The following is a 26,108-nucleotide window of genomic DNA, read 5'->3' as shown; positions in this document are numbered from 1 at the left end:
TGTGTGTCTGTGCGTACGTGTGCATATATCTGCGCACAGGCTCAGACACACACCACACAGATAGTCTTCCTTACAATGAGCCCTGTTGCCTCCATCCTTAAAGCTTCTTTACAGGTCGCACCACTTTGGTCTATGCCTTACTCAATTCAGTTTCTCTCTCCTCTCCTCTCCCTTCCCCTCCCCCTCCTCTCTCTCTCCCCCCTCCTCTCCTCTCAATTTCTTTCCTCTCCTCTCCCCTCCTCTCTCTCTCTCACTTTAAAACACTTCCTACCTGGTTGAGCACACATGTTACAGTGCACCAGGACCGGGTTCGAGCCCCTGGTCCCCACCTGCAGGGGGAAAGCTTTACGAGTGGTGAAGCACAGCTGCAGGTGTCTCTCTGTCTCTCTCCCTCTCTATCTCCCACTCCCCTCTCGATTTCTCTTTCTCCAATAATAAATAAATAAATAAATAATATTTTAAAAGAACAGAATAGAGAAGACACACTTGGTACAGATGAGGAGAGATGTTCATTTCCCAGAGTGTGAGTGAAGTTATTAACACATTCGTACCTGCAAACTGAGAAAGAACGGGTATCAGAAGCTTCACCACAGTGCTCTCCAGAAGATATGGGGTGGGGGCAGGTATACTTTGGGCTGTTGGAAAAGCCATGTGTGTTTTTCTTTCTTTTTAAAATTTTTATTTATAAAAAGGAAACACTTGACAAAAACCATAGGATGGGGTGGGGGTTACAACTCCACACAATTCCCACCACCAAAACTCTGTATCCCATCCCCTTCCCTGACAGCTTCCCTATTCTTTATCCCTCTGGGAGCATGGACCCAGGGTCACTGTGGGATGCAGAAGGTGGAAGGTCTGGCTTCTGTCATTGCTTCCCCGCTGAACATGGGCGTTGACAGGTGGATCCATACCCCTAGCCTGCCTCTCTCTTTCCCTAGTGGGGCAGGGCTCTGGGGAAGCGGGGCTTTTCTATGCATGGAATGACTGTAGGAGAAGTCGCACATGGAGTTCCACATAATGGCACTGGTGTAGTGAGTCACACTGGAGTTCCAAGTTGTAACTGTCATGATCACTAATGAATCAGCAGGCAGGACTGAGAGCCTGTACACGTCGTAGAAATAAAAATGTTTATAGACTTTTACAATCCACAGGATGCCCAGCTGTTGTGTCTAGCTTGTTAGTGTCCCCCAGGACTCCTGGCTTCCTGACTCAACCCCAGTCACTACATTCAGGTATAATAATTACTTGTTTTCTATTATTTACTGGCAGCAAGCACAAAACAAGTATTTGCTTAAATGCCTTTGCTAAAAAAAAAAGAAAACAAAAAACCAATGATATGAACGTTGTTTTCATCTTTTCAGAATATCGTGTACACACACACACACACGCACACACTCACTCACACACACACAGTCACACACTCACACACACTCTCACACACACACTCACTCACACACACACACACACTCACATTCACACACACAGTCACACAGTCACACACACTCACACATACACAGTCACACACTCACACATTCACTCACACACTCGCACACACTCACTCACACACACGCACACACTCACACACACACTCACTCACACACACAGACACACACACACACTCACACTCACACACTCACTCACACACACACTCACACACACACACTCACACACACATACTCACACACTCACACACACACACTCTCACACACACTCACACACACACGGCACTCACACACACACTCACACAAACACACACACACTCACACACACACTCACTCACACACACAGACACACACACTCACACACTCACTCACTCACACACACACACACACACACACTCACACACACACACACACACACACACACACACTCTCACTCATATACACTCTCACACACAGACACACACTCACTCACACACACACTCTCACACACACTCACACACACACACTCACACACACACACTCACACACACACACTCATACACACTCACACACACTCTCTCACACACACACACTCTCTCTCACACACTCACACACACTCACACACACTCACACACACACACTCACATACACACTCACACACTCTCTCACACACACACACTCACTCACACTCACACACACACTCACACACACACTCACACACACTCACACCCTCTCTCACACACACTCAAACACTCACACACACACACACACACTCACACACACTCTCACACACTCTCACACACACTCACACACTCACACACACTCTCACACACACACACACACACTCTCACACACACACACACACACACACACTCAAACACTCACACACACTCACACACACACACTCTCTCTCACACACACACTCTCTCTCACACACACACTCTCACACACACACACACACACACACACACACACACACACACACACTCACACACAAACACACACGGAGAAATAAGACGACAGAACACTGCTCAGGTGTGACTTATGGTGTTGCTGGGGATTGAACCTGGGAGCTCAGAGCCTCTGTTATGAAAGTGTTCTGCAGAGCCATTATGCTGTCTCGCTGGCTCACACCGTCCATGATATGTCTAGGCGCAAAAGCTAGAAATACAGAAGGGAGAGGCAAGTGAGAGGCAGCCATAAGCAAGGACGTGGATTGCCCTACAAATACCCAGCAGGCGGGGAAGCAGCTTGGACAGCAGATGCAAAGCTGGTGAGGCGTGAGGAGCGAAGAGAGATGCAGCGCTTGTAAATCCATGAGCGCTGTTAGGTTCCATGAAGTCCATGAGAATTTTACCAGGAAGATGGTTAAGATGAAACTGACACTCTGATACTGAGAGCAGCTCACTGACTCGCCTCAGTACGGTGTGCAGTGCCAGAGACACAGCAGTGAGCGCACAGACTATCTCCTTCACTGAGAGAGGCTGGCTGGCCCCAGCTAATGCAGGTGTATCAGAGAAACAAGCTGGAAAACATGAAGTTCATTGCTAGTCGCACATCTTAAACAAGGACAGTGTCGACGGGAGCCAGAGTCGGCACAACAGGAAGGGCATCTCCATACTAAAGAGAGAATATATCTACCAGTTTTTGGTTTATTTCGTAAATATCTTTTTTCCCTTTTAAATTTTTTAAATCGTTGTAGGTGGCTTTTTATAGGTTGACGGTGCTCTGTAAACCTTGCTGACTTTTACCCTCTGGTCTAATGATGAACACCTTTAAGTGACCTTACTACCCAACCCTCCAAGACAGCTAACAAAAAAATACATATAGTCAAAGGGTGAGTATGGAACTCAAACGTATTCTGGAGAATACTAATGACAGTCCTGAAAATACTTTCAACTTTAAAACAGCAGTAGTACAACAGACTGCCCCCTACCCTCACAGCCTGACAGGTATGTTCTAGTTGATCCATTGGCCATCACTGTGAGTGGCCTTAAGGAAAAGATTGGTAATATCAAAGGAAGCCATTATTTTTACATAGGAAACCAGTCTCTCTCAGACCTCAGAGGAACTAAAACATAAAACGTATGCTTCAGACACAGACTGGCTTAGGCTACCACTCACAAGCATTCATGGAGTAACTTCAATCACTTTCAAGTTTGCTGTTCCTCTTTGACAGACTGGTAACATAGCAACTAACAGGTGGGTCTTTGTATCTTGCAGGAAAACACCACGGACTTTGAAAGGCAGCCCTGGGGCCTAAGGCTGCTGCTGGATTTGCTTGTCTTTCCTTCTTTCTCCTGGTGATGAAAGACCAGGGGGGTGAAATGGTCTGTGTAGGGTGGTGGTACAGGTGGGAGGAGGCTGGAATTCCCGCTTTCTCTAAATGAAGAATAAGCTGTACTCTGCAACTCAGCATTTAAACAAACCCAAAGGGCTGAAGTCTACATGTGTTTAAATATTTGAACAAGAAACTTCTGTCAGTGAACAAGCTCTATCAAGCTTAGTTTATTAAAAACAAACTGAGGGGAGTCGGGCGGTGGCGCGGCGGGTTAAGCGCAGGTGGTGCAAAGCGCAGGGACCGGCGTAAGGATCCCGGTTCGAGCCCCCGGCTCCCCACCTGCAGGGGAGTCACTTCACAGGCGGTGAAGCAGGTCTGCAGGTGTCTGTCTTTCTCTCCTCCTCTCTTTCTGTCTTCCCCTCCTCTCTCCATTTCTCTCTGTCCTATCCAACAACAAAGCAACGTCAACAACGGCAATAATAACTGCAACGAGGCTGCAACAACTAGGGCAACAAAAAGGGGGAAAAATCGCCTCCAGGAGCGGTGGATTCATGGTGCAGGCACCGAGCCCAGCAATGACCCTGGAGGAAAAAAAAAACAAACTGAGTGGGGTGGGGGAGACGGTACAAGGATAGTGATTCAGTTCCCTGCTTCACCGTCAGCCAGAGCTGAGCAGGGCTCCTGTCTCACCACCACCGCCAGCACCTAAATGAATTAGGAATTCGGGTAAACAGAGTTGCGTAGTGGTCCAGTCCCAGCATTTCTCTCAGAACCAGGGGCTTACAACGGCCAAAGTCTCTGTGTCTCTGCCGGTCACGGTGCACCTTGCCAGCCACTAGGTCCCAGGGGCAGAGCTGCTTCTGCTCCTGTGTGTGTCTTGGGCCTCTTTCTGCCGCTGTCTGGAAGCTATGTGTCCTGATCAATATTCACCGCAGCACTCAGCTTGTAGCAACACTGAGGACAATTAATAACTGTGTATGTAGTTTGGGGCGTCCTAAGAGAATTCACCACATCTTCTTCCCCCTTTCTTTCTCTCTCTCTCTTTCTCTCTCTCTCTCTCTCTCTTTCTTTCTTTCTTTTCTTTCTTCCTTCCTTTCTCTCTCTCTCTTTCTCTCTCTCTCTCTCTTTCTGTCTTTCTTTTTCTTGCCTCCAGGGTTATCACTGGTGCTCGGTGCCTGCACTACAAATCCACCGCTCCCAGTGACCAACCGCCCCTTTCTTTTTGATAGGACAGGTAAAAATTGAGAGGAGAGATGGAGAGAGAAAGAGAGACACCTGCAGACCTGCTTCACTGCTTCAGAAGCGTCCCCCAGCCTGTCATTGCAGTGGGGAATGTGTGCCCCCGCCCAGCTACCTTCTTTTTCTTTTCTTTTTTTTTTATATTTATTTATTCCTTTTTGTTGCCCTTGTTGTAGTTATTATTGTTGTTGTTACTGATGTCATTGTTGTTGGACAGGACAGAGAGAAATGGAGAGATGTGGGGAAGACAGAGGGGGGGAGAGAGAAAGAGAGACACCTGCAGACCTGCTTCACCGCTTGAGAGGCGTCCCCCAGCCTGTCACTGCAGTGGGGAATGTGTGTTCCCCCGCCCGGCTACCTTCTTAACAGCACTCAACTATGAGAAATGGCTTTTTTAATTTAAGAGAAGGAAATGCGGACACAAAAGGGAAAAGGCAGCAAGTTAAGAGCCGAGCTCACGGCAGAAGGCCTGAGCGACAGCACCTGTAGGCCAACGGCCACCCCGACAGCTGTGCCTCCGGCTGAAGAGGCAGTGGGGCTCTGCTGGGAGAGCTGCAGCCAGCCCACCACAAGTCACCTCTTCCACTGGCTGAAAACAAGAATACTCGGAATCCAGGCCGGTGTGTGTCCACTACCAGTCTGACACCAGTCTGACAAGACCGCTGCTCATCTGCCAGCAATTACAGAGCGCACGCTGATCTCTGCTGAAGACAGTGGGGTGCACGGAGGGATCCCCGGTGATGCAAGAAGATGCTTCTTTACGTTTTCGGATCCACGGTCCGCAAGGCCAACACCCCAGCTGCAGCTGTTAGCAACAGGGAAGAATCCTGACGCAGACATGAGGAAAGAAATGGGAAAGGAAAGGCAGAGAAAGGAAACGGGACTCAGACTTAGCTACTAGAGGAAGACAGTGCAACTCGAGCCTCCCCGGATGCCAGCTCCCTCTTTCTGAACACGGTGTGGACCGCAAACCCCTTGACAGTAGTGGTCACTTCCTTTTTCCACGGTGGGCTCGGCGAGCCACGTGCTGTGGGCACCACTAACGTGTGTGGGGCACTTCTGAGCCTGCGGGCTTCGTCTGGTGGCTCTGACAGTCGACTGGTAACAGTGCCAAGAAAAATTAAGGAACTAGGAAATTCTGGGTGTCCTAAAAGAATCCACCACATTTATTTTTGCCTCCCAGCAGCCTTTTTCCTTCCCTATTTGTATTAGGTAGGACTGATAAAAAAGTGAGAAAGGAATGGGAGGGAGAGAGGGAGAGACACCTGCAGACCTCCTTCGGTGCTTGAGAGGCTTCCTCCCCGCAGGCGGGGAGAGGGCTCCAAGCACGCCCTTGCAGGTGGGAGTGTGTGAGCAGGACGAGGCGCACCACCGCCTGGCCCGGCCGCATGGTGGAGAACACGCAGCTGTGACTCCTTTTTCCGCTGGGTGTCAAAATGTTGTGACCATGACGAACGGCTCCCCTGCTGTCCATCCCAGCAGTAGCCATGGCCACTCCGGGGACACGCTGCACAGACAGGTCTTCACAGCGGCCTCTGAAAATGGCTTTAAAGCTAACTTGGATGGTCTGCAAATCATGTTCTTTTTCTGTTCTATTCCACAAAGATCTGCGAAACAGTCCCAGCCCCACGTCGATCCTAAACGAGAAAAGAATCTTCAAAGAGCCGCTGACTTGTGATGGAAAACTCGCCTAAGTCAACTATTGATATACTCTGGTTTTCATGATTCTTTCTGTCCTTTCTTGAGAACACACAGCTAAGAAAAGCCATGATGTAAGGCAGCTCCGTGAGGCTCACCAGCAGGCAGGCTGCCGACTCAGTATCCACGGCCTTGCTGCTTCTCTGACCACAGCACTTACTGGACCAGAAACCAGAGAACACGTTCGAGCTTCAGAAAGTGCAAGTTTGGATTGACCTAGCATGAGTCCGGGGAGGAGAGGCGCCCAGACTCCCAGGCTTTCGCCTACTCTGCACGGCCTACTAGGCAGGCAGACTGCTCTCAGTTTTCTCCTTCCACATGGCAGGGCAGACAGTCACCTATGTACTGGCGTATGAGACAAGGCGCGTGTGGGGGCTGTTACTTAAGGACGGGCCTCACAAGCTGAGCTGCTGAAAGCCTACAGGAAATGCCTGCTGCCAGCTTGCGGGGCCTAGACGTCGTCACGTTCCAGCAGAGCTCTGACTCCAGAAGCGCTGTGAAGAGCTCTTCCAGTCTGTACTCTCAGTGTCAGCCGCTGGCTGTGCCTGATTTTGAGAAATTATGCCCAACTCTGATGTATTTCTTTTTTTTTTAAAAAAATCTACTTATTTATCATTGATAGAGACAGAGAGAAATTGAGGGAGATAGAGAGGGAGAGAGACGAAGAGACACCTGCAGCCCTGCTTCAGCGCTCGTGAAGCTTTGCCCCTGCATGTGGGGAGCGGGGGTTTGAACCCGGGTCCTTGCGCACTGTGAGGTGTGCGCTCAACCAGGTGCGCCACCGCCCAGCCTCCAGGTCCCAGGCATTTCTTTACGCAAGACCTGGCCTTGTGGAGATGGGAATGTAAAGGCCAGTCAAAAGTACGTGAGATTGCGGATGCGTGATCCGGATTAAACTAGGGGGTGGAGAGAGTGTTTGGAGAGGGGAGAGTGTTTCCTTTGAAAAGGAGAAAACGGCTCTCCCCCTGAAGGGATATGGAATCGCACACCTTGCTGGGCTGCACTCCGCAGACGGAAGGAGGGCAGATGCACGACGGCCCTGTGAGGCAGCTGTTCAGGTGACTTTGAGGAGGGCAAGTGCCTGGTCCGCAGGGCAGCGGCGTCCCCAGCGGTACTGCCCTCTGCAACCACTCGAATTCCACACGCCGCCCTGCTACCTGTGACCTGCTCTTCGGATCAGAACACTTGCAAATGCAGACCTGAATTACACAAGCCCAACGCCCATCCCAGTCTCTGAAGCCCTGTCCTCAGCCTCACTACAAGGAACACCGCCACTACAGGCATGCTCAGTGGTTTTCTTTTTTATATTTTTTTAAATGTCTTCATTGGGGAATTAGTGTTTCACATTCGACAGTAAATACAATAGTTTGCACACGCATAACATTTCCCAGTTTTCTACATGACAATACAACCCCCACCAGATCCTCTGTCATCCTTCTTGGACCTGTATTCTCCCCACCCACCCACCCCACCCCAGAGTCTGTTACTCTGGTGCAATTGCTCAGCGTTTTGTTGACTGAAAATGGAAGAAAAAGATAAGAGGAGCTGATGACTAAATTAGGTTATCGGGTTTGCTATGTCTTTTTTAGTCATCAGCTAGTTTACTGCAACTGGCTGAATTCAGTGTCTTCTCATGTGGGTGACTACAGCATAAAAGGAAACAAATTAATTTTTTATTTTATTTTAAGAGAAACCAAATAAAACATCCGGCAGGATTTTTTTCCCTAATGTGGCCATACAATCACAAAGTGGCTGTTTTGCAACCAAGTGCGATTGCCGTCTATTTATAGCTGGTATTTTCACAGATGAATCATGTGGACTGTGAGCCAGTCAACATTATGGGCTGGACTGGCTCTGCTTAGAGCCCCATAACCTCTCTCCAACTCTTTCCATTCCTCTTGGGGGGGGGGGGGGGAGTTACAACTTAAAGGTTCCATGCAGGGGGTGGGGAGTGGGGGCTAAAGCCAGGTGGAAATGTAAAGCCGGCAGACAGACTGCTTGCTAGAGTAGGCGCACACGGGGTGTGAAACCCACCCAAAGTGAGGCCTCTGCATCATTTGCAGCTCTGCTCCTCGGTGATGAAAATGTACAGCTGACGGGGCTCACCTCCAACTGCACTATCAAACCGAGTTCAGAAAGACACTGTTTTATAAAATGCCACATATGTGGACATACAAGTAAAGGCGCTGAGAACGCCATCAAATTCAAAGGATGGCAGTAAACATATAGCTTATTTTATGTGTCTGAGGGTGTGAGGGGACAGGTGGGTGGGGGGGGGAGAGAGGGGCTGAAGTTCTGGGCAGATAAGATCAAAGGCTTTCAGAAGAAGCATGAATATGGGCTGATCCCAACTCAGAGACAGACATTGAGAAGTAAGAACAGAAGGGAACACAAAGCAGAACGTGGACTGGAGCTGGTGTGTGGCACCGAAGTCAAGGACTCTGGGGAGGGGGAAGGTTCAGGTCCTGGAACATGATGGCGGAGGAGGACCTATGGAGTGTGAGAGTGTGATGTGGAGAACTGAGACTTGTGACACATGGACCAGCTACTGCACTGTGCTGCTGACTGTAACCCATGGATCCCCCAATAAAGAAAAAGAAAAACAAAAACAAAAAACAAAAAAGGCTCCCAAAGCCCAGTGGCATTGACTGGAGGGTCTAGGAAGTCAGAGGGGCTGCAGTAGCATTTCCCCACTCAGGGCTCACCTATACCCGACTCTCTGAATTACCCTGGCTCTGCTATCCGTGCCTTGTCTCCCCACTCAGAGCTCACCTACACCCGACTCTCTGAATTACCCTGGCTCTGCTATCCGTGCCTTGTCTCCCCCACTCAGACGCTCACCTACACCCGACTCTCTGAATTACCCTGGCTCTGCTATCCGTGCCTTGTCTCCCCCACTCAGACGCTCACCTACACCCGACTCTCTGAATTACCCTGGCTCTGCTATCCGTCCCTTGTCTCCCCACTCAGGGCTCACCTACACCCGACTCTCTGAATTACCCTGGCTCTGCTATCCGTCCCTTGTCTCCCCACTCAGGGCTCACCTACACCCGACTCTCTGAATTACCCTGGCTCTGCTATCCGTCCCTTGTCTCCTCACACAGGGCTCACCTACACCCGACTCTCTGAATTACCCTGGCTCTGCTACCCGTCCCTTGTCTCCCCACTCAGGGCTCACCTACACCCGACTCTCTGAATTACCCTGGCTCTGCTACCCGTCCCTTGTCTCCCCACTCAGGGCTCACCTACACCCGACTCTCTGAATTACCGTGGCTCTGCTACCCGTCCCTTGTCTCCCACTCAGACGCTCACCTACACCCGACTCTCTGAATTACCCTGGCTCTGCTATCCGTCCCTTGTCTCCCCACTCAGGGCTCACCTACACCCGACTCTCTGAATTACCCTGGCTCTGCTATCCGTCCCTTGTCTCCCCACTCAGGGCTCACCTACACCCGACTCTCTGAATTACCGTGGCTCTGCTACCCGTCCCTTGTCTCCCACTCAGACGCTCACCTACACCCGACTCTCTGAATTACCCTGGCTCTGCTATCCGTCCCTTGTCTCCCACTCAGGGCTCACCTACACCCGACTCTCTGAATTACCCTGGCTCTGCTATCCGTCCCTTGTCTCCCCACTCAGGGCTCACCTACACCCGACTCTCTGAATTACCCTGGCTCTGCTATCCGTCCCTTGTCTCCCCACTCAGGGCTCACCTACACCCGACTCTCTGAATTACCCTGGCTCTGCTATCCGTCCCTTGTCTCCCCACTCAGGGCTCACCTACACCCGACTCTCTGAATTACCCTGGCTCTGCTATCCGTCCCTTGTCTCCCCACTCAGGGCTCACCTACACCCGACTCTCTGAATTACCCTGGCTCTGCTATCCGTCCCTTGTCTCCCCACTCAGGGCTCACCTACACCCGACTCTCTGAATTACCCTGGCTCTGCTACCCGTCCCTTGTCTCCCCACTTAGGGCTCACCTACACCCGACTCTCTGAATTACCCTGGCTCTGCTATCCGTCCCTTGTCTCCCCACTCAGGGCTCACCTACACCCGACTCTCTGAATTACCCTGGCTCTGCTATCCGTCCCTTGTCTCCCCACTCAGGGCTCACCTACACCCGACTCTCTGAATTACCCTGGCTCTGCTATCCGTCCCTTGTCTCCCCACTCAGGGCTCACCTACACCCGACTCTCTGAATTACCCTGGCTCTGCTATCCGTCCCTTGTCTCCCCACTCAGGGCTCACCTACACCCGACTCTCTGAATTACCCTGGCTCTGCTATCCGTCCCTTGTCTCCCCACTCAGGGCTCACCTACACCCGACTCTCTGAATTACCCTGGCTCTGCTATCCGTCCCTTGTCTCCTCACACAGGGCTCACCTACACCCGACTCTCTGAATTACCCTGGCTCTGCTACCCGTCCCTTGTCTCCCCACTCAGGGCTCACCTACACCCGACTCTCTGAATTACCCTGGCTCTGCTACCCGTCCCTTGTCTCCCCACTCAGGGCTCACCTACACCCGACTCTCTGAATTACCCTGGCTCTGCTATCCGTCCCTTGTCGTTGGCAGTGCTTTAAGAGTCTCTGCTGCATTTACCTTGACCAAACAGTCCCTGAGCTAAAACTACTAATGAGTAACTAAGTAAACGCAAAATAGTAAACGTATTTAGATACTCATATGCAAAAATGTGTCCAGATTTTCCCCAAAGCCCAATATATTAATATTACTGCTCAATGTCTAGCCAGTGTCCATAGACTGGTCATGCTTACTATGGGCAAATGTCTATCTAGAGACCACCAGTTCTGCTAAGGGCACATGACTCAGCCAGATTCCATGCTGACATCCAACTCTGCTGGACAGTGGGAACACAGATTAGGAGTAAAGTCCCTGTGAAACTTAAAGCGTGAAAATAAACCCATTAAAATACAAGGTCATCGGGCCGGGCGGTGGCGCACCTGGTTGAGCGCACGTGTTACAGAGAGCAAGGACCTGGGTTTGAGCACCCAGGTCCCCACCTGCAGGGGAAACGCTTTGCGAATGGTGAAGCAGGGCTGCAGGTGTCTCTCTGTCTCTCTCCCTGTCACCCCTCCCCTCTCAATTTCTGGCTGTCTCTATCCAATAATAAAGATAATATAAAAATTTTTTAAAAGAAACTACCCCCCCCATAAAAAAGAAGCAAAATAGGAATATCTTGAGTTTATATAGGAAACATAATAACTTATCTAAGTCTGCAAAACCCGCCAACCTGGAGCTGCGATTCCAGCCTGGGCCACCGAGGCTCCCGCCTCAGGGCTTCTGCTGTCTAGGCCTCTGACACCCTCCCCAATGGCAGCCAAGTAGTTGAGAAAAGCAAATTCAACAATAAGTACGCATGTAAGTGTCTACACATAATGCATTAAAAAGAAAAAAAAAACCCTTATCTCTGCTGAACTGATGAGCTGCTGAAAGGGCTGGGAGACGTCTCGCAAGCGGCACTGTGCAGACCGCTGCACGGTCGGGCCGATGGCGCGTCTCGGGCAGCGCCTGGCACGCAGGCTGCGTCCCGAGTGTTTGCTCCTGTGCGCTCGGTGCTTCCTAGGGCTCTCAGCAGAGACAGCACTCAGTCTGCTGGGCTGCGGAGCCTTTTTGCCCAGACTGGAGCTGCTCGTATGAGCCTCAGTTTTCTTTTTCTCTGCAAAACAGGAACAGATGTTTTCCTGGGCACCCCACCAGTGAGGAAAGGAGAGCACCCAGAACCGGCCTATCCCTCTCAAAACCGGATGAACAGGCTGGTCTTATGGCGACTCCTGGCCTCTGCCGACAGACTTTCTCAAGCCCACTTCTTGGGGAGGGGGAGAGAGAGAGAGAGAGAGACCCACCTGGAGACCTGCTTCACCACTCATGAAGCTTCCTCCCTGCAGGTGGGGACCGGGGGCTCAAACCCGCCACCCAGTCCCTGAAGGTCTTTGCTATAAGCAAAATACTCTCCACCACTTAGTCATGAGAATAAAAAGTAAGTATGTAAGAATGTAGAAAGTAAGTCACAGGACGAAGTAGATAGCATAATGGTTATGCAAAGAGGCTCTCATGCCTGAGGCTCCAAAGTCCCAGGTTCAGTCCCCCACACCACCATAAACCAGAGCTGAGCAGTGCTCTGGGGGAAAAAATAAAGTTATATCTAAAAACATCAAATAATGCAAACTAAGTAAGGCTAGTGGATTCGCTAATAAGACTAAGCAATGATCATGAACGTCTGATTTTTCTGGTCAGGAGTCCAGTGGGGTGTCCTTGGCTGTGTGTAGTGTGTCAGGCAGCAAGGATTTCCATTTGCATGCGGCCACTTTATGTACCCAAACTAAGTAAATAATTATGAATTCTCTATGTGGTTTTCTCCTGCATGGATAGATACATCTTTAACAAGAGTCACCATGATTGCAAACAGCTTAATTCCAAGAAAAACTACCAAGGTCACCACATAGGAAAACAAAGCAAAATTGGCTTCTCAGGGCCAAATGCACTCACTGTATTTGTAGCCATAGATACAAAACAGCAGAAAAACAGAATTCTAACGTGGGAAGTCCCGGCACCTCGGAGACATCTAGTCTGAGGCCCAAATCCTGTCAGGGGGTGGTGTCAGAGAGCGGGAAGAGGGTGAAGGTCAAGGGAGAGAGCCCGTGTGTGGCCCTGGCTCCAGCCTGCACAACCCCCCCACCCCCGGGGGTGCAATCTAGGCCAACAGCCTCACTTTGTAAGTGACAGTCCAGGTCCAGCTGGGATCCCGAGCCAGCTTCCCGACTCCTAGTCTATTCCTAGCAGCAGCTCTGGGACACCCCTGAAGGCTGCCGTCCCGTCCCGGGATGCGGGCGTTCAGGACAGGAATGCACCGGCTCTGTGAAGCGGACAGCTGAGCCGGTTCTTTCCGTGCACGCCTTCAGGGGCCACGCCACTGCCCGCATCTGATGAAGAGTCAGGCACCACTATTTGGCAGAAACAAAAGCAACTTTCCATTCCTTTTTTTTTTTTTTGGGGGGGGGGGGTGGGAGGGAGGAAGGGGGAGAGTTAACCTGAAAATTCCAAACCATTGTTGCTATTACCATTTTTTTCTTTTCCTCAGTACCCACCCCTGGGTCGGGTCAAACACAGATGCGTTAACATTTTGCCAAGAGAAACAATGAAGTCACTGATAATACAAAGCACGAGAGTATCAGGGAATTCACGACTTTGTTTTCTTCCTCTTGATACTTTAAGACTTCTCATTACTGATCGCTGTGTGGCTGTTGGCAGAAGGGCAGGGAAACTCCACCACTGAAAACACGCACAGACACAGACCCTAACAGACCAGGTCTGCACACGAGGGGTCTCTCCACATGCCTAGAGGGAGTCCCAGCAAGAGCTCGAAGGTCCCCACCGCGAGGCCCCCAAGGGGATGCTGGCTGTCAAGAGAACAAGCGCTGCAGGACTCTCTCTGCAGGCGCCACCTAGACGCATCCTCCCCACCACGCTCATGCTCTAGCCTTGCCCACAGGAAGCGAGAGGCCAGGGGGTCCGGCGGTGGTGTGCCGGCTCAAGGACCCACACGAGGGTTCAGGTTTGAGCCCCCGGCTCCCCACCTGCCAGAGGGTCACTCCTCAGGCAGTGAAGCAGGTCCGCAGGTGTCTGACTGTCTTCCCCTCCTCTCTCCATTTCTCTCCTACCCAACAACAGCAATGGCCACCAGGAGCAGTGGATTTGTTGTGCAGGCACCAAGCCCCAGTGCTAACGCTGGAGGCTAAACAAATAAACAAACACCGGAGTAAAGCAAGGGGATTGAGCCGGATACAGAGAGAGCCCCACTCAGTTTTCTGAGTGAGCCCTAGACTTAAAGGCTGCTACTTAGGGGCACTGCACAACAAACTACCCTGCGAAATTTAACTCTACACCAGCCGGAGGACTTTCCTGATGAAGCCTGATTTATTGACTATTGGACAGAGAGAAACTGAGAGGAGAAGGGGAGATAGAGAGGGAGAGAGACAGACGGACACCTGCAGCCCCGCTTCACCACTCGTGAAGCTTTCCCCCTGCAGGTGGGGACCAGGGGCTTGAACCTCAGTTCTTGCACTGTAGTGTGTGCAATTAACCAGGTGGGCCACCACCTGGCCCCCTTACCTGATAAAATTGACGGTGGCCTAGGAATTTCTATTAATCAGTAACAATGTGGATTTGTTCTTACCAGCAGGCTACTGTCGCACATATAAATGTGGGCAAGTGGGAAGCAGTGAAGGAATGTACCAGCATAATCATAAAATGACCTTGTTTCCAGGAAACCTAAAATAAAGAGCTAAATACATTCCGCCCCTCTTTGATTGTTCACTGACTTACTTTAGAACAGAGCAGTGCACACCACTCTGGGCAGAGGGTCCATGCTAATTTTCTCTAATTGTAGTGCAAGGCTGCTGAGAAGGGCAGCACACCTCTCTTTTACTGGACTTCTATTTGATTTTCTTTCTTTCTTTTTTAATGGGAGAGATACAGGGGGGAAAAAGACAGACAGACAGACAGACAGACACACACACACACACACACACACACACACACACACACACCCCAAAGCAGTGCTCAGCTCTGGCTTATGGTGGAGTCTGGGATTGAACCTGGAACCTTGTGAAATACAAACCTACATATCTCTCTCTTCTAAACAGACCACTGAGTCTACTGTAGAAGAAGACAGAGTGCTGGGGAGAGTTGCTGGGTGTCACAGGGAACATGATGTCAGAGCACTTATCTCCTCCTGCCCTCAGTGCACAGGCCCATGGCACAGACACTGGGCCCAGAAAGGGCGTCTGAACCTAGTCTCAAACTGTTTGGGACAGAAAGCTTTTCACTTGACATCTCTAAGTTTTGTGCATTTTCATGCCAACCCCCTCCTCCCCGTTATAGGAATTATTTCCATGAAGTGTCTGAGTGAAGTCGTATCATTTGCATTCAGAGAAATTAAGAAACAACACCATAAAAAGACAACAATGCCCGACACTCTGTGGACTAAGACTTTAGAAATCTCTTTCATTTTTCCATACTTTTTATATAACTGAGCGTTTTCTACCAGATTTTTATGGAAACATTACTATGAACACTACTAAAAACTTGCTTTATTACTGTCAAGCAAGGAACCAGTGATGGTACAAGTTTTGCAATTTTTAAGGTACAAAAATTTATAATCTGCGTGTGTATCACTGAAGTAGAACATACATTGCAGCGATAATTTATTTCAGAAACCACAAAGGCAGAACAAGCTTTCTATTACACATTAAGCTGGATGATAATATTACCAGATATCAAACAACACCCTACATTTATTGTTTTCTGTTGCGTGCAAAACAGCTAGCTACTACAGGTGGGATCCCGTCCGTGGGCTGAGGGCTCTAAACATAAATTTGACTCAGGACCCGAACGGTCACAGACTGCCAGGGATGCAGTCCTCATCCCTTTAAAATGCCAACATTGAACCCAGCCAAATAACCCAAAGTATTTTACAGCAACAATTCCAGATTCTACCTCAATGCAGCAATGGCTAAGGGAGACACCAAGAACTACAATTTTAACTCATTGTATCTAGAATTCTAGCTCAATGCATCAATGGCTAAGGGAGACACTGTGACTCCGAGTGGGAGTGGGACTTTGATGAGCGCACCTGTTACAGCTTTAACAAGTCTCTGCTCTAGTAACACTTTAATGTGAAGTTACAGTATAAGAGTTTAAAGAAGTTACAGTATAAAAGAGTTTAAAGAAAGTTACAGTATAAAAGAGTTTAAACTTCCAATAGAAATACTATAGTGTTTTTCTGCAGGAGGTTAGAGTAATCTGCCGTTCGGCAATTTGCACTAAACACCTTCTAGTTGGCGACCGCAGAGGAAAGATGAGGTGTGGCTGGCGTGTGTGCGGCCTGAGCCCCTGAGTAGAATGCTGGGCAGATGAAGTTCATCAGAGCATGAACACGGGGCTTTTAATGTTGAGGTTGATTTTAAAGACACAAGTGTAAATGAGACTGTGATTTAGGAGTCTGCTGATGCCCTTTTCTGCTGCAGACATCAGAAAGACCCAGCCACTGACAGCAGAAAGTGTTACTAGAGCAGAGACTTGTTAAAGCAGTACCAGGTGCCCTCATCAAAGTCCCACTCCCACTCGGAGTCACAGTGTCTCCCTTCCTCCCAGGTTAAAGAATGGGATTCAGAAGTGGGGGCAGGGAGGAGGCCTCTGTTCTAGAGCCATTCATTCCCTGGGTGTATCGGAGACCACAGTTTCCAGAAGACTCAGGGCATGAAGCAGGATCAGCAAGACAAAGACAGCCCACCCCCCCAGCGAGTCAGCCCAGTCGGCTGCCATCCTCTCAAGTCCTGGGTCACACAGTGATAAGGGTCACCAAGAAGCAGACCTGTCCAGAGACATCTCCTACTTCTTCTGAGCCTCCTGGAGGGAGAGCTGTAGGTCAGCTGTGCTGGAACTACTCCACCAGATTTTTCTTTTTAAAATTAATTAATTAATTAATTATTTTGAGATAGAAACAGGGAGAAATTAAGAGTGGAAGGGGAGGTAGAGAGGGAGAGAGACAGAGAGACACCTGCAGCCCTGCTTCACAGCTCGTGAAGTTTTCCCCCCCGCAGATGGGGACCAGGAGCTTGAACCTGGGTCCTTGCATGTGGCAGTGTGTGTGCGCTCAGCCAGCTGTGATGCCGCCTACGCCTCCCCATCATGTTTCAAGGCTACCCTTGCTCATGAATCTGGTGTGTGTGGCTGCCCAGAAATAGTGTGCGATTTACACTTCTAGGCATTGGGTTGCTGGAGAAGTCATGATGTGTTTTGCATAGATAAGCACAGAAAAATTGTGTCATGGCCTTTCTTGACAACCCAACACGTAAAATCTAAGCACAAGCATCCACACAAAGAACTCTCTGTTACCAACTTCAGAGGTAATTAATCACACTAAAAGTAAAATAATTAAAAAAAAAAAAAAGGCTGTTGTGACACCGTGTGGCCGGCATATTTGCGGTGAAAGGTCACAGCACTCGGCCACGCCGCTCACAGGCTTCTGTGTGCCGGCAAGTCTGGGGACCAATGACACCAGGCGACTTCTGGGTCGGTGTAGCTCCGGGGCTCTTGTGTCCCAGGTGCACGTGCTCCTGGCCTAGCCCCGGAATCCCTACCCCACGCTGCAGTCTGACAACAGGCTGTCACACAGACAGGGGAATCTGATGTCTTACCCACTGAAACGAATGCCGATTCCCTGAGGGGTGAGATTATCTGCCTATTACACACACACACACACACACACACACACACACACACACACACACACACACACACACACACAGCTGTGCAGCGATGAGTTTTTAAAACATTATTAATGTTCAATAAATGAGAAGCAGGATGAAGTGATATATTTTTGCTACATTCTCCAAAATGCTCTATAGGCAAGATTTATGCATATTTGAAACAGTAGGGGGGAGTCTCTCTTCTCTCTTTCTCTCTCTCTCTCTCACACACACACACACACACACACACACACACACACACACATACACACACACACACCTTACAGGGATAGCTGGTAGGAGAACTGGGCTTTCTGAAATGACTTCTGTTCCCACAGGCTCGAGAGGAAGTCATAAGCATTTTAAAGGCTGAAAAAGTGGACTTGGCCATGCTGGAAGCTCAATATGGTTCTGTTTCCAAAAAAGGTGCTGGGGCTCTGAGAGAGATGCTTCTCAAGTCAGGTCCTGCTCCCAGGCGGGAGGACATCTATGAGGAACCAGTGAGTGAGGTGCTGGGTCACGTCAGGGGTGCACCTGGGAGGTAGAGAACTTACCAGGAACTAAGCTTGGCGAGAGAGCACGGCCTGTTGATACAAATTCTGAATTCTGTAAAGTTTATTCTAAACCATCTAAAACTTACTGAAAGTAGATAAATACTACTTGCTCTGTGAAAAGAAAAAGGAGACCAAGTCATGGACATGGTATTCTCATATAAGTGCTACCAAGAAGATCCTCTCTCTCTCTCTCTCTCTCTCTCTCTCTCTCTCACACACACACACACACACACTATTTGGGGGGGAGCTTAAAGGAAATTCAGGCTATTGTTATAAAAAAAACAAAGTTCATTTATAGAGGTTAGTTTCTTTGAAAATATGGAGGGCATTATGCTATCAATATTTTGAGCATAAATGGAAATTACCTAAAAAAACCAAGAGTTTTTTATTATCATTTTATTTACTTTTTATTATTTTTATTATTTGTCAGAGCACTGATAAGTTCTGGCTTATGGTGGTGTGAGGGGACTGAACCTGGGACTTTGAAGCTTTAGGCATGAGAGTCTTTTGCAGAACCAGTATACTATCTACCCCCACCCAAGACCTAAGAGTTTTAAGAAAATGTTTTAGGTGAGGGAATGTCCTCTTTTTCCTTCAGAAGTTCAGTCACGGCAGCAAAGACCCATGACAGTGGCGAGGGGGACAGTCCCCACAGTCACCACTGTCTGAAGACAGGATCCTCGCTGCTCCCTTACTTGAGGACATTTCTGAAACCCCCGGGAGCTTTATTTTATTCTTCTGTTTTCCTTTGAGACCTCCATGGAAAATTGCATAATTTCTCTTTTTTTTTTTTGTAATTTTATTTATTTATCTTCCCTTTTGTTGCCTTTTTATTGTTGTTGTAGTTGATGTTGTCGTTGTTGGATAGGACAGAGAGAAATGGAGAGAGGAGGGGAAGACAGAGAGGAGGAGAGAAAGACAGACACCTGCAGATCTGCTTCACCGCCTGTGAAGCGACTCCCCTGCAGGTGGGGAGCCGGGGGCTCGAACGGGATCCTCATGCTGGCCCTTGCGCTTAGTGCCACCTGCGCTTAACCCGCTGCGCTACCGCCCGGCTCCCATAATTTCTCATTTTTATACAAAGCAAACAACTTAGAGCGTGAGTGGAAGTTGGAGAGAGAGCAAGCAAGTTTTGGAGGCGTTTCCCCCACACCAGCTCTGGCAGCCTACCTCGGGACTGACCTCTAATGTCCTTGCTGTAGCCAACCTCAGGAGGCACGACTGTTGTCTTGCCAAATCCTGAAGGGGTTTGCTCACCAAGATCTGCTTCTCCAGCGCTGAGGGAGCGTAAGACCACCCAGACTCTGTTGGCGTGTGCCTTAATCCAATTTTTAAACAAGAGGGGCTGAGGTGACTCTCATGTCAACAGTGTGAGACTGTCTCGGTGATCTGCGTGAAGATCCATGGTCGCTGTATCTGTTCTGAAAAAACTCCTCAAGTGACACAGCCCTCAACATTTCAGTGGTAAATGGAACAGAATGATCCCAAACTTGGGCCGAGATCAATAGGAAAAAGTCTTAGTTACAAAACAGCTTGCCTGCATATACGCAAGACTGGAAATACCCTGACACTCACAACTGTTTGAAGTTCAAACTGAAAAATGCTCCTGAAAGTCCCTGCTTCACAAAGCCAGCTATCTTGGTCTGCTCCCACCCCTCCTCCAGTCTCCTGCACATGTACACGCACGCGCGCGCGCGCGCGCGCACACACACACACACACATGCACACACTCATGCGCACACACACACGCTCATGCACACACACGCACACACTCATATGCACGCACACACACGCTCATGCGCGCACACACACATGCTCATGCGTGCGCACATACATGAACACGCTCACGCGCGCGCACACACATACACACACACACACACACACACACACACGCACACGCCTTACTCTCCCATCTCCGCGACTCTGCCCTACTTCACGTCCTGCTTCGAGACTTCTCTCCTTGGCTAGCAGTGCCCAGTTCTGTGAAGCCCATATAGCTCTGGCTACCCAAACCCACGTACTTGTCTGCACCCTTCCTCTACAAGTGGGACAGGGAGGCTGTCAGTAAGGAGCCGAGAATAAGCTAGAGAAACAGAAGGTAGTTTGCTCACTGAGATAGTCTGTGGCTGCATCCTCCCGCCATCAAAGTGAGAATCGGATGGTCAAAAACCATTAGTGTTTGGTGCTTTTCTTTCTTTGTCTTTCTTCACAGCCTCTCTCTTTTTATGTAGCTCTTAATGTTTTATTTGAAAAATGAGCACAATTTCAATCTGCTCTAGAATAAACTCAAGGGGATTTATCTACTCTGTGGGTGAACAGCTGGGGGAAGCACACTCTTCTCACTTACATGCCAAGGGAGAAGAGTAACTTTGGACGAAAAGCAGGCAGAGGCCCTGGAGCTCCACAGAAGACAAGGTGGGGCAGGCCGGGCTGGGTTATCCACAAGAAAACTCCAGATCTGCTCCATGATGGTTTCGATCTCTGTTCCTGTCCAGCCTACGCTCTGCATTAGAAAGCTGCCTCAAGGGGTATGGTCTAGCATATTCCTTAACTCTTCCAAAAATGAAAGACAGCCAGAAATACATGGTGTGGCTGGGAGCGCGCTCAGCCAGGACAGGACAGTGACGGCATGTGAGGACATGGGCACAAGGCCCTGGCCACCCCACAGGCCTGCGCAGATGAGGGAGGCTTCGTGGCTGCTGGGGCAGAGCACAGCGTCTTTCCTCTCTCTTTCAAAAGCCTCTCCTGGGAGATTTTCCCAGAGAAAACCCTGCCCCACCCTCCCCCCAAAAAAGACCTATCAAGGCACTAGACTGAGTGAGTCTTACCATATTAGCACGACTTGGGGCTATTAAAGCAGTTTCTTTTACTAGACTGCACTGGGGCGGGGCTGCCGGCTTCTGCACAGTTGTTTTACATGGGTGATGCCTGGTCACACTTTGTCGTGTTTACTCTTCCCCACCTGAGGGCCTTTCCATCATCATTCACCAGCACCTCAAGGCTCTCTCACCCCACCCCACCCCACCCCCTTCCTCTACACTCCTCCAGAGTCATTTGTTTTTGTGCAATACACCTGATCCTCCTTAGGGATGAATATTCGATGAATTAATTTTTATTAATTTATTTACAAAATAAAAAATATCAACAAGATCAAAGGATAAGAGGGGTACAACTCCACACAGTTCCCACCACCAGAACTCCGTATCCCCTCCCCTCCCCTGACAGCTTTCCTATTCTCAATCCTCTGGGAGTATGGACCCAGGGTCATTATGGGTTGCAGAAGGTGGAAGGTCTGGCTTCTGTAATTGCTTCCCCGCTGAACATGGGCGTTGACAGGTGGATCCATACTCCCAGCCTGCCTCTCTCTTTCCCTAGTGGGGCAGGAATCTGGAGAGGTGGGGGTCCAGGATACATTTGGTGAGGTCTACCTTAAAGCAAAGGTGCACAAAAAATTAATAAATAAAATGATACTCACATACCTTTCCCATATTTGGGAGCTACTCTCTGCCCTGATCCACCTTTCTAGTCCTTTTTCCAACTCTGACACCATCTCCCCAGACAATACCATGGGTCCACCCACACATAAGCTCTCCTGCTCAGGCAAATATTAGTAAAGTCATGGGCCCCTTAAAACTATATCAATGAATTAATTTCAGAACTGTATATTTTAGCTTTTAAATTTCATATCTGTTTCCCTGTGTCACTTCAGTAAAGTAGCAGGACAGGAGTGAACACCCGTAATCTGTGGCATTTCTACAGACACACGAGGAATTAGAGGAAAGGGAATTAAGTTTGATCTTGTTTACAGCTGAACCCTGCCCCCAACAAAATGCTTTTGCTGTGACTCTCGCAGAGTAAGTAAACGATCTTCACAATGGAAGCTGTAGGACACGGTTAGCAGAAACAGAAAATGATCCTGCTGCCGCTTTCCCGGATTTATTAGTTATTTTCAGTAGTTTTCCTGGAGCCTTTGGGGTTTCCTTGGTATATTAATCCTGTCATCAGTGAATACTGATAGCTTGATTTCTTCCTTTCCAGTCTGTATGCCTTTTATTTCTCTTTCCTGGCGGCAGTGTGAGGGCCTCCAAGACAATGCCGAATAATAGCGATAGTGGATAAAGAAAACTGTATTTGTCCTTACAGGGCACTTCGCTATTCCAGCAACTGGACGATAGACTGTGCAGGGCTTGTGGTGGCTTGTGACCAGGACAGTGAACACTATAGCCTCCCTTGCAGAAGACGCTCATCGGCCAGCAGGCAAGACCCCTTACACTTTCTTACACTGAACCTTATACTGGTTCAAGCGAGGCAAGGAGTGGAGGGCAGACTGAAGGAGCTTGTGAGTCTGGGTAGGTCACCCTGGCAGATCCCGTCAGAAAGCTCACGTGCTCGGACATTTGCCAGCCAGCGGCTTCTGCGTGCTGAGAGGCCACTGCTCTGCTGTTCCAGAAACGACTGGCTGATCGTGCGCTTTAGAGTCTCAGCCAAAGGACATGCGCTTAGAGTTATTCACAGTCAGAATGTTCCACCTCCTACAATAAAGGCAACACCCAACCCAATGCCAGTCGCGTCTCATATTTATCTCACTGAGAAGGTCACAGCTGCAAAATCATACTCTTCTCTCAACAGAGACCTACACAATTTTTTTATTGGATAGAAACAGCCAGAAATTGAGAGTTCATTTCCCACGTCTACGCTCGACCGGACCTGCCAATCTATGCGGATATCTTCACCCACCCTGTCCAACGCTTGACGTCTCGTCACCCAATCTGGTCCCCTACGCCTACACTGAACTTCTCTGTTCCAGTCTCTTGGAAACAGAGTTGGCAGTCAGCCAAGGTAAAGAACAAACACCTCATCACAGACCCCTGCAAGCGTCCACCCGGCTTTGACCTGGCACGTTATGATCGGGCCCTCCTCAATCGCTATCGAACAGGCCATGGCCAGTGCGCCGTTATGTTCCATCGCTGGGGAGCCAGAGACGACCCGAACTGCCCCTGCGGCTCCAGACAGACTATGACCCACAGAGTCAATGACTGCCACCTCTCCAGATTCAAAGGAGGTCTCGAAACTTGACATCAGGCTCAACCTGACGCTGTTGACTGGCTACGGAAGAAGGGCAAACGCTAGAAGAAGAAGAAGAGAAAGAGAGAGAGAGAGAGAGAGAGACATCTATAATCCTGCTTCACCACTCACAAAACTTTCCCCTTGGAGGTGGGGACTGGGGGTTTGAACCCAGGCCATTGTCACTGTGACATGTCCACTCAACCAGGTACACCACCACCCTCCCCAATTCATACTCTTAATCTGAACACAATTCAGCACTGGCCAAAGATCCTGAGTACTTCTGCTTCAGTAAGTCCCTCCTTTCTTTTCTTGCTTGATTCCTTACTTGCTTATTTATTTATTTTTTTAGTCTGTAAACATAGAAGTCACCAGGCTGGGCGGTGGTTGACAAAGTTCAAGCACATACGTCCAACCCTCATCTGCAGGCAGGGCTGCTTCATGATTGGTGAAGCTGTGCTTTAAATGTCTCTCTGTCTGCAGGTGGCTGCTCTGGGCTTTCCATAAAAGTAAATAAACAAGCAAGTCTTTTTAAAAGGGCAGTGCCGACGCGTGAGTGACATGGTGGCGTAAGGACTCAGTCAACGTTACGTGCAGGTCGGGAATTGTGCCAGGAAGCACCTTGTGCGAGCTGCAGCGAGTATGTGAGGAGGCAGTCGCTGCATGAGGGGCACACGCCACCAGCACCGCCTAGCAAACAGCTCTACGGGCACCAGGGGGGCTCCAGCTTCCCACGGGGCTGCAGGAGAGGGCGAGTCACGGGCAGCTGGGTTTGATGCTGCTGATGAAAGGGGAAAGAGGAACACTGTGAGAAGGAAGCCACGGTCTGCCTCCCCTCACCGAGGCGACACTGCGTGGAGGACAGACGGCTGGTCCTGCAGTTCCCATATGCCTCCCAGGTCTGTGGGGACCCAGAGTGCCAACGCGAACCAGCAATACTGAGGGGGTACAGTCAGTCTGAAGCAGCGGCCAGTGAGACTGGAGAGAAGAGCGAGAGAAACAGTTCTTTTTTTTTTTCTTTCAGGAATTTTAGACTTTTTCACCTGTTTTTAATTAGTGACTTGATATTGATTTATAAAATTATAAGGGGTATGATTCCACACTGTTCCCACCACCATCATTCAGTATCCCTTTCCCGCCACTGGAAACTGCAGTAGTTCACCCAAGGCCACAGATATGGGCTATTACTTCTCTCTCTGCTTATCTTTATATATATTTTATCTTTATATATATTTCTTTCTATGGCCTGGCCTTCTCTTCCATTTTAAATCAGATGTGACGGTACAGCCTATTACAACTTCCAGATGTCCTTCCATTTTTATTCTTTCGGGGTCCTGATGGAGTTGGGGTTCAGAGCCTCTGGTCATCTTCCCCTGACAACTCTCCCCCTCTGGGAAGATGGACCAAGATTCTTTATGGGGAGCAGCACATGGAAGGTCAGGCTTCTGTAACTGCTTCTCCACTGGACACGGACACTGGACACTGACCAGCACTGAAACACAGTCCCTGACAGCCCCTCGACTGCTTACTGGGTCCAGGGCACAAGAACTACGTCTGGGGAAGGGTGCTTCAGGCAGAGGGGGACGAGTCCTGCTGTGGGTATGCTGAGTAGGGAAGGGTGCTTCAGGCAGAGGGGGACGAGTCCTGCTGTGGGTATGCCGAGGGCAAGGTTCCTGGTGGGTTGCAGTGTCTGAGGCACAAATATGTTGAGACATAAGCCACACTGGAGATAGGAGACGGCACAGTGGTTTCTGCAAGGTCTTCCCCTCTGAGGCCTTGAGGTCCCAGGTTCAACCCCCCACATGGCATGAGCAGTGCTCAGGTAAAATAATAATAATAATAATAGACAACCCACAATCAGGAATATAGTTCTCCAAAAAGGATGGCACAGAGATGGGGATTTTCAGCGGATGAGAGCTGAAGCTCTAGGTGAGGGTGTAACAAGGAGAGTCGATTCCAAGATGAAAACTCTAGAAAACACATCAGAGGCTGGCATTTTTCTTTTTAAAACAATGTATTTATTTACTTATTGGGTAGAGACAAAGAAATGGAGAGAGAAGAGGCAGGAGATACACCTGCAGTGTTGCTTCACTGCTCATGAAGTCTGCCCCCGTGGGGGTGCTGGGGGCGTCCAGTGGGGATCCTGAGAACGGCACCATGCATGTTCAACTAGGTGCACTGGCTCTTTGTCCCCCCAAGATTAACATTTTTCTCTGGAGGAAAAGGGTCAAGACGGGAAGATGAGAAGAAATAGTGGAGGACATATTTGGAGGACCGCCAACACTTCCTCTGCACTGTTCCAGCCTTTAGGTCCATGATTGGTCAACAATTTGTTTGGCTTTGCATGTTAACTCTCTTGTCAGCCACCAGGTTCCAGATGCCAGCAGGATGCCGACCAGACTTCCCTGGGCAGACGACCCCATCAATGTGTCCTGGAGCTCCGCTTCCCCAGAGCCCTGCCCCACTAGGGAAAGAGAGAGACAGGCTGGGAGTATGGATCCACCTGTCAACGCCCATGTTCAGCAGGGAAGCAATGACAGAAGCCAGACCTTCCACCTTCTGCATCCCACAGTGACCCTGGG

At 49.5% G+C, this 26,108-nt stretch overlaps 1 protein-coding gene across 6 annotated transcripts in view; it reads right to left on the bottom strand.

Annotated features, from left to right (window-relative positions):
- The window catches only part of CMSS1 (cms1 ribosomal small subunit homolog), a 239,726-nt gene that overhangs the window by 137,635 nt on the left and 75,983 nt on the right, over positions 1-26,108 (bottom strand). Inside the window, exon 1 of one of the 6 annotated variants that reach the window (XM_060172173.1) lies at positions 20,831-20,974. The exons of 3 other annotated variants lie outside the window; for them this stretch is intronic. In XM_060172173.1, the coding sequence (XP_060028156.1) occupies positions 20,831-20,971 (141 nt within the window). In that variant the 5' untranslated portion in view covers positions 20,972-20,974. Of the gene's footprint in view, positions 1-12,058; positions 12,416-20,830; positions 20,975-26,108 lie in introns of those variants that run through there. 2 more of the 6 variants (XM_060172179.1, XM_016194132.2) reach the window with 2 other exon arrangements.

Source organism: Erinaceus europaeus, chromosome 14 (genome assembly GCF_950295315.1).
Source record: "Erinaceus europaeus chromosome 14, mEriEur2.1, whole genome shotgun sequence".
NCBI lineage: Eukaryota > Metazoa > Chordata > Mammalia > Eulipotyphla > Erinaceidae > Erinaceus > Erinaceus europaeus.
The sequence above is the reverse complement of the archived record's forward strand: the minus strand, read 5'-3'. Positions and strand labels throughout refer to the sequence as shown.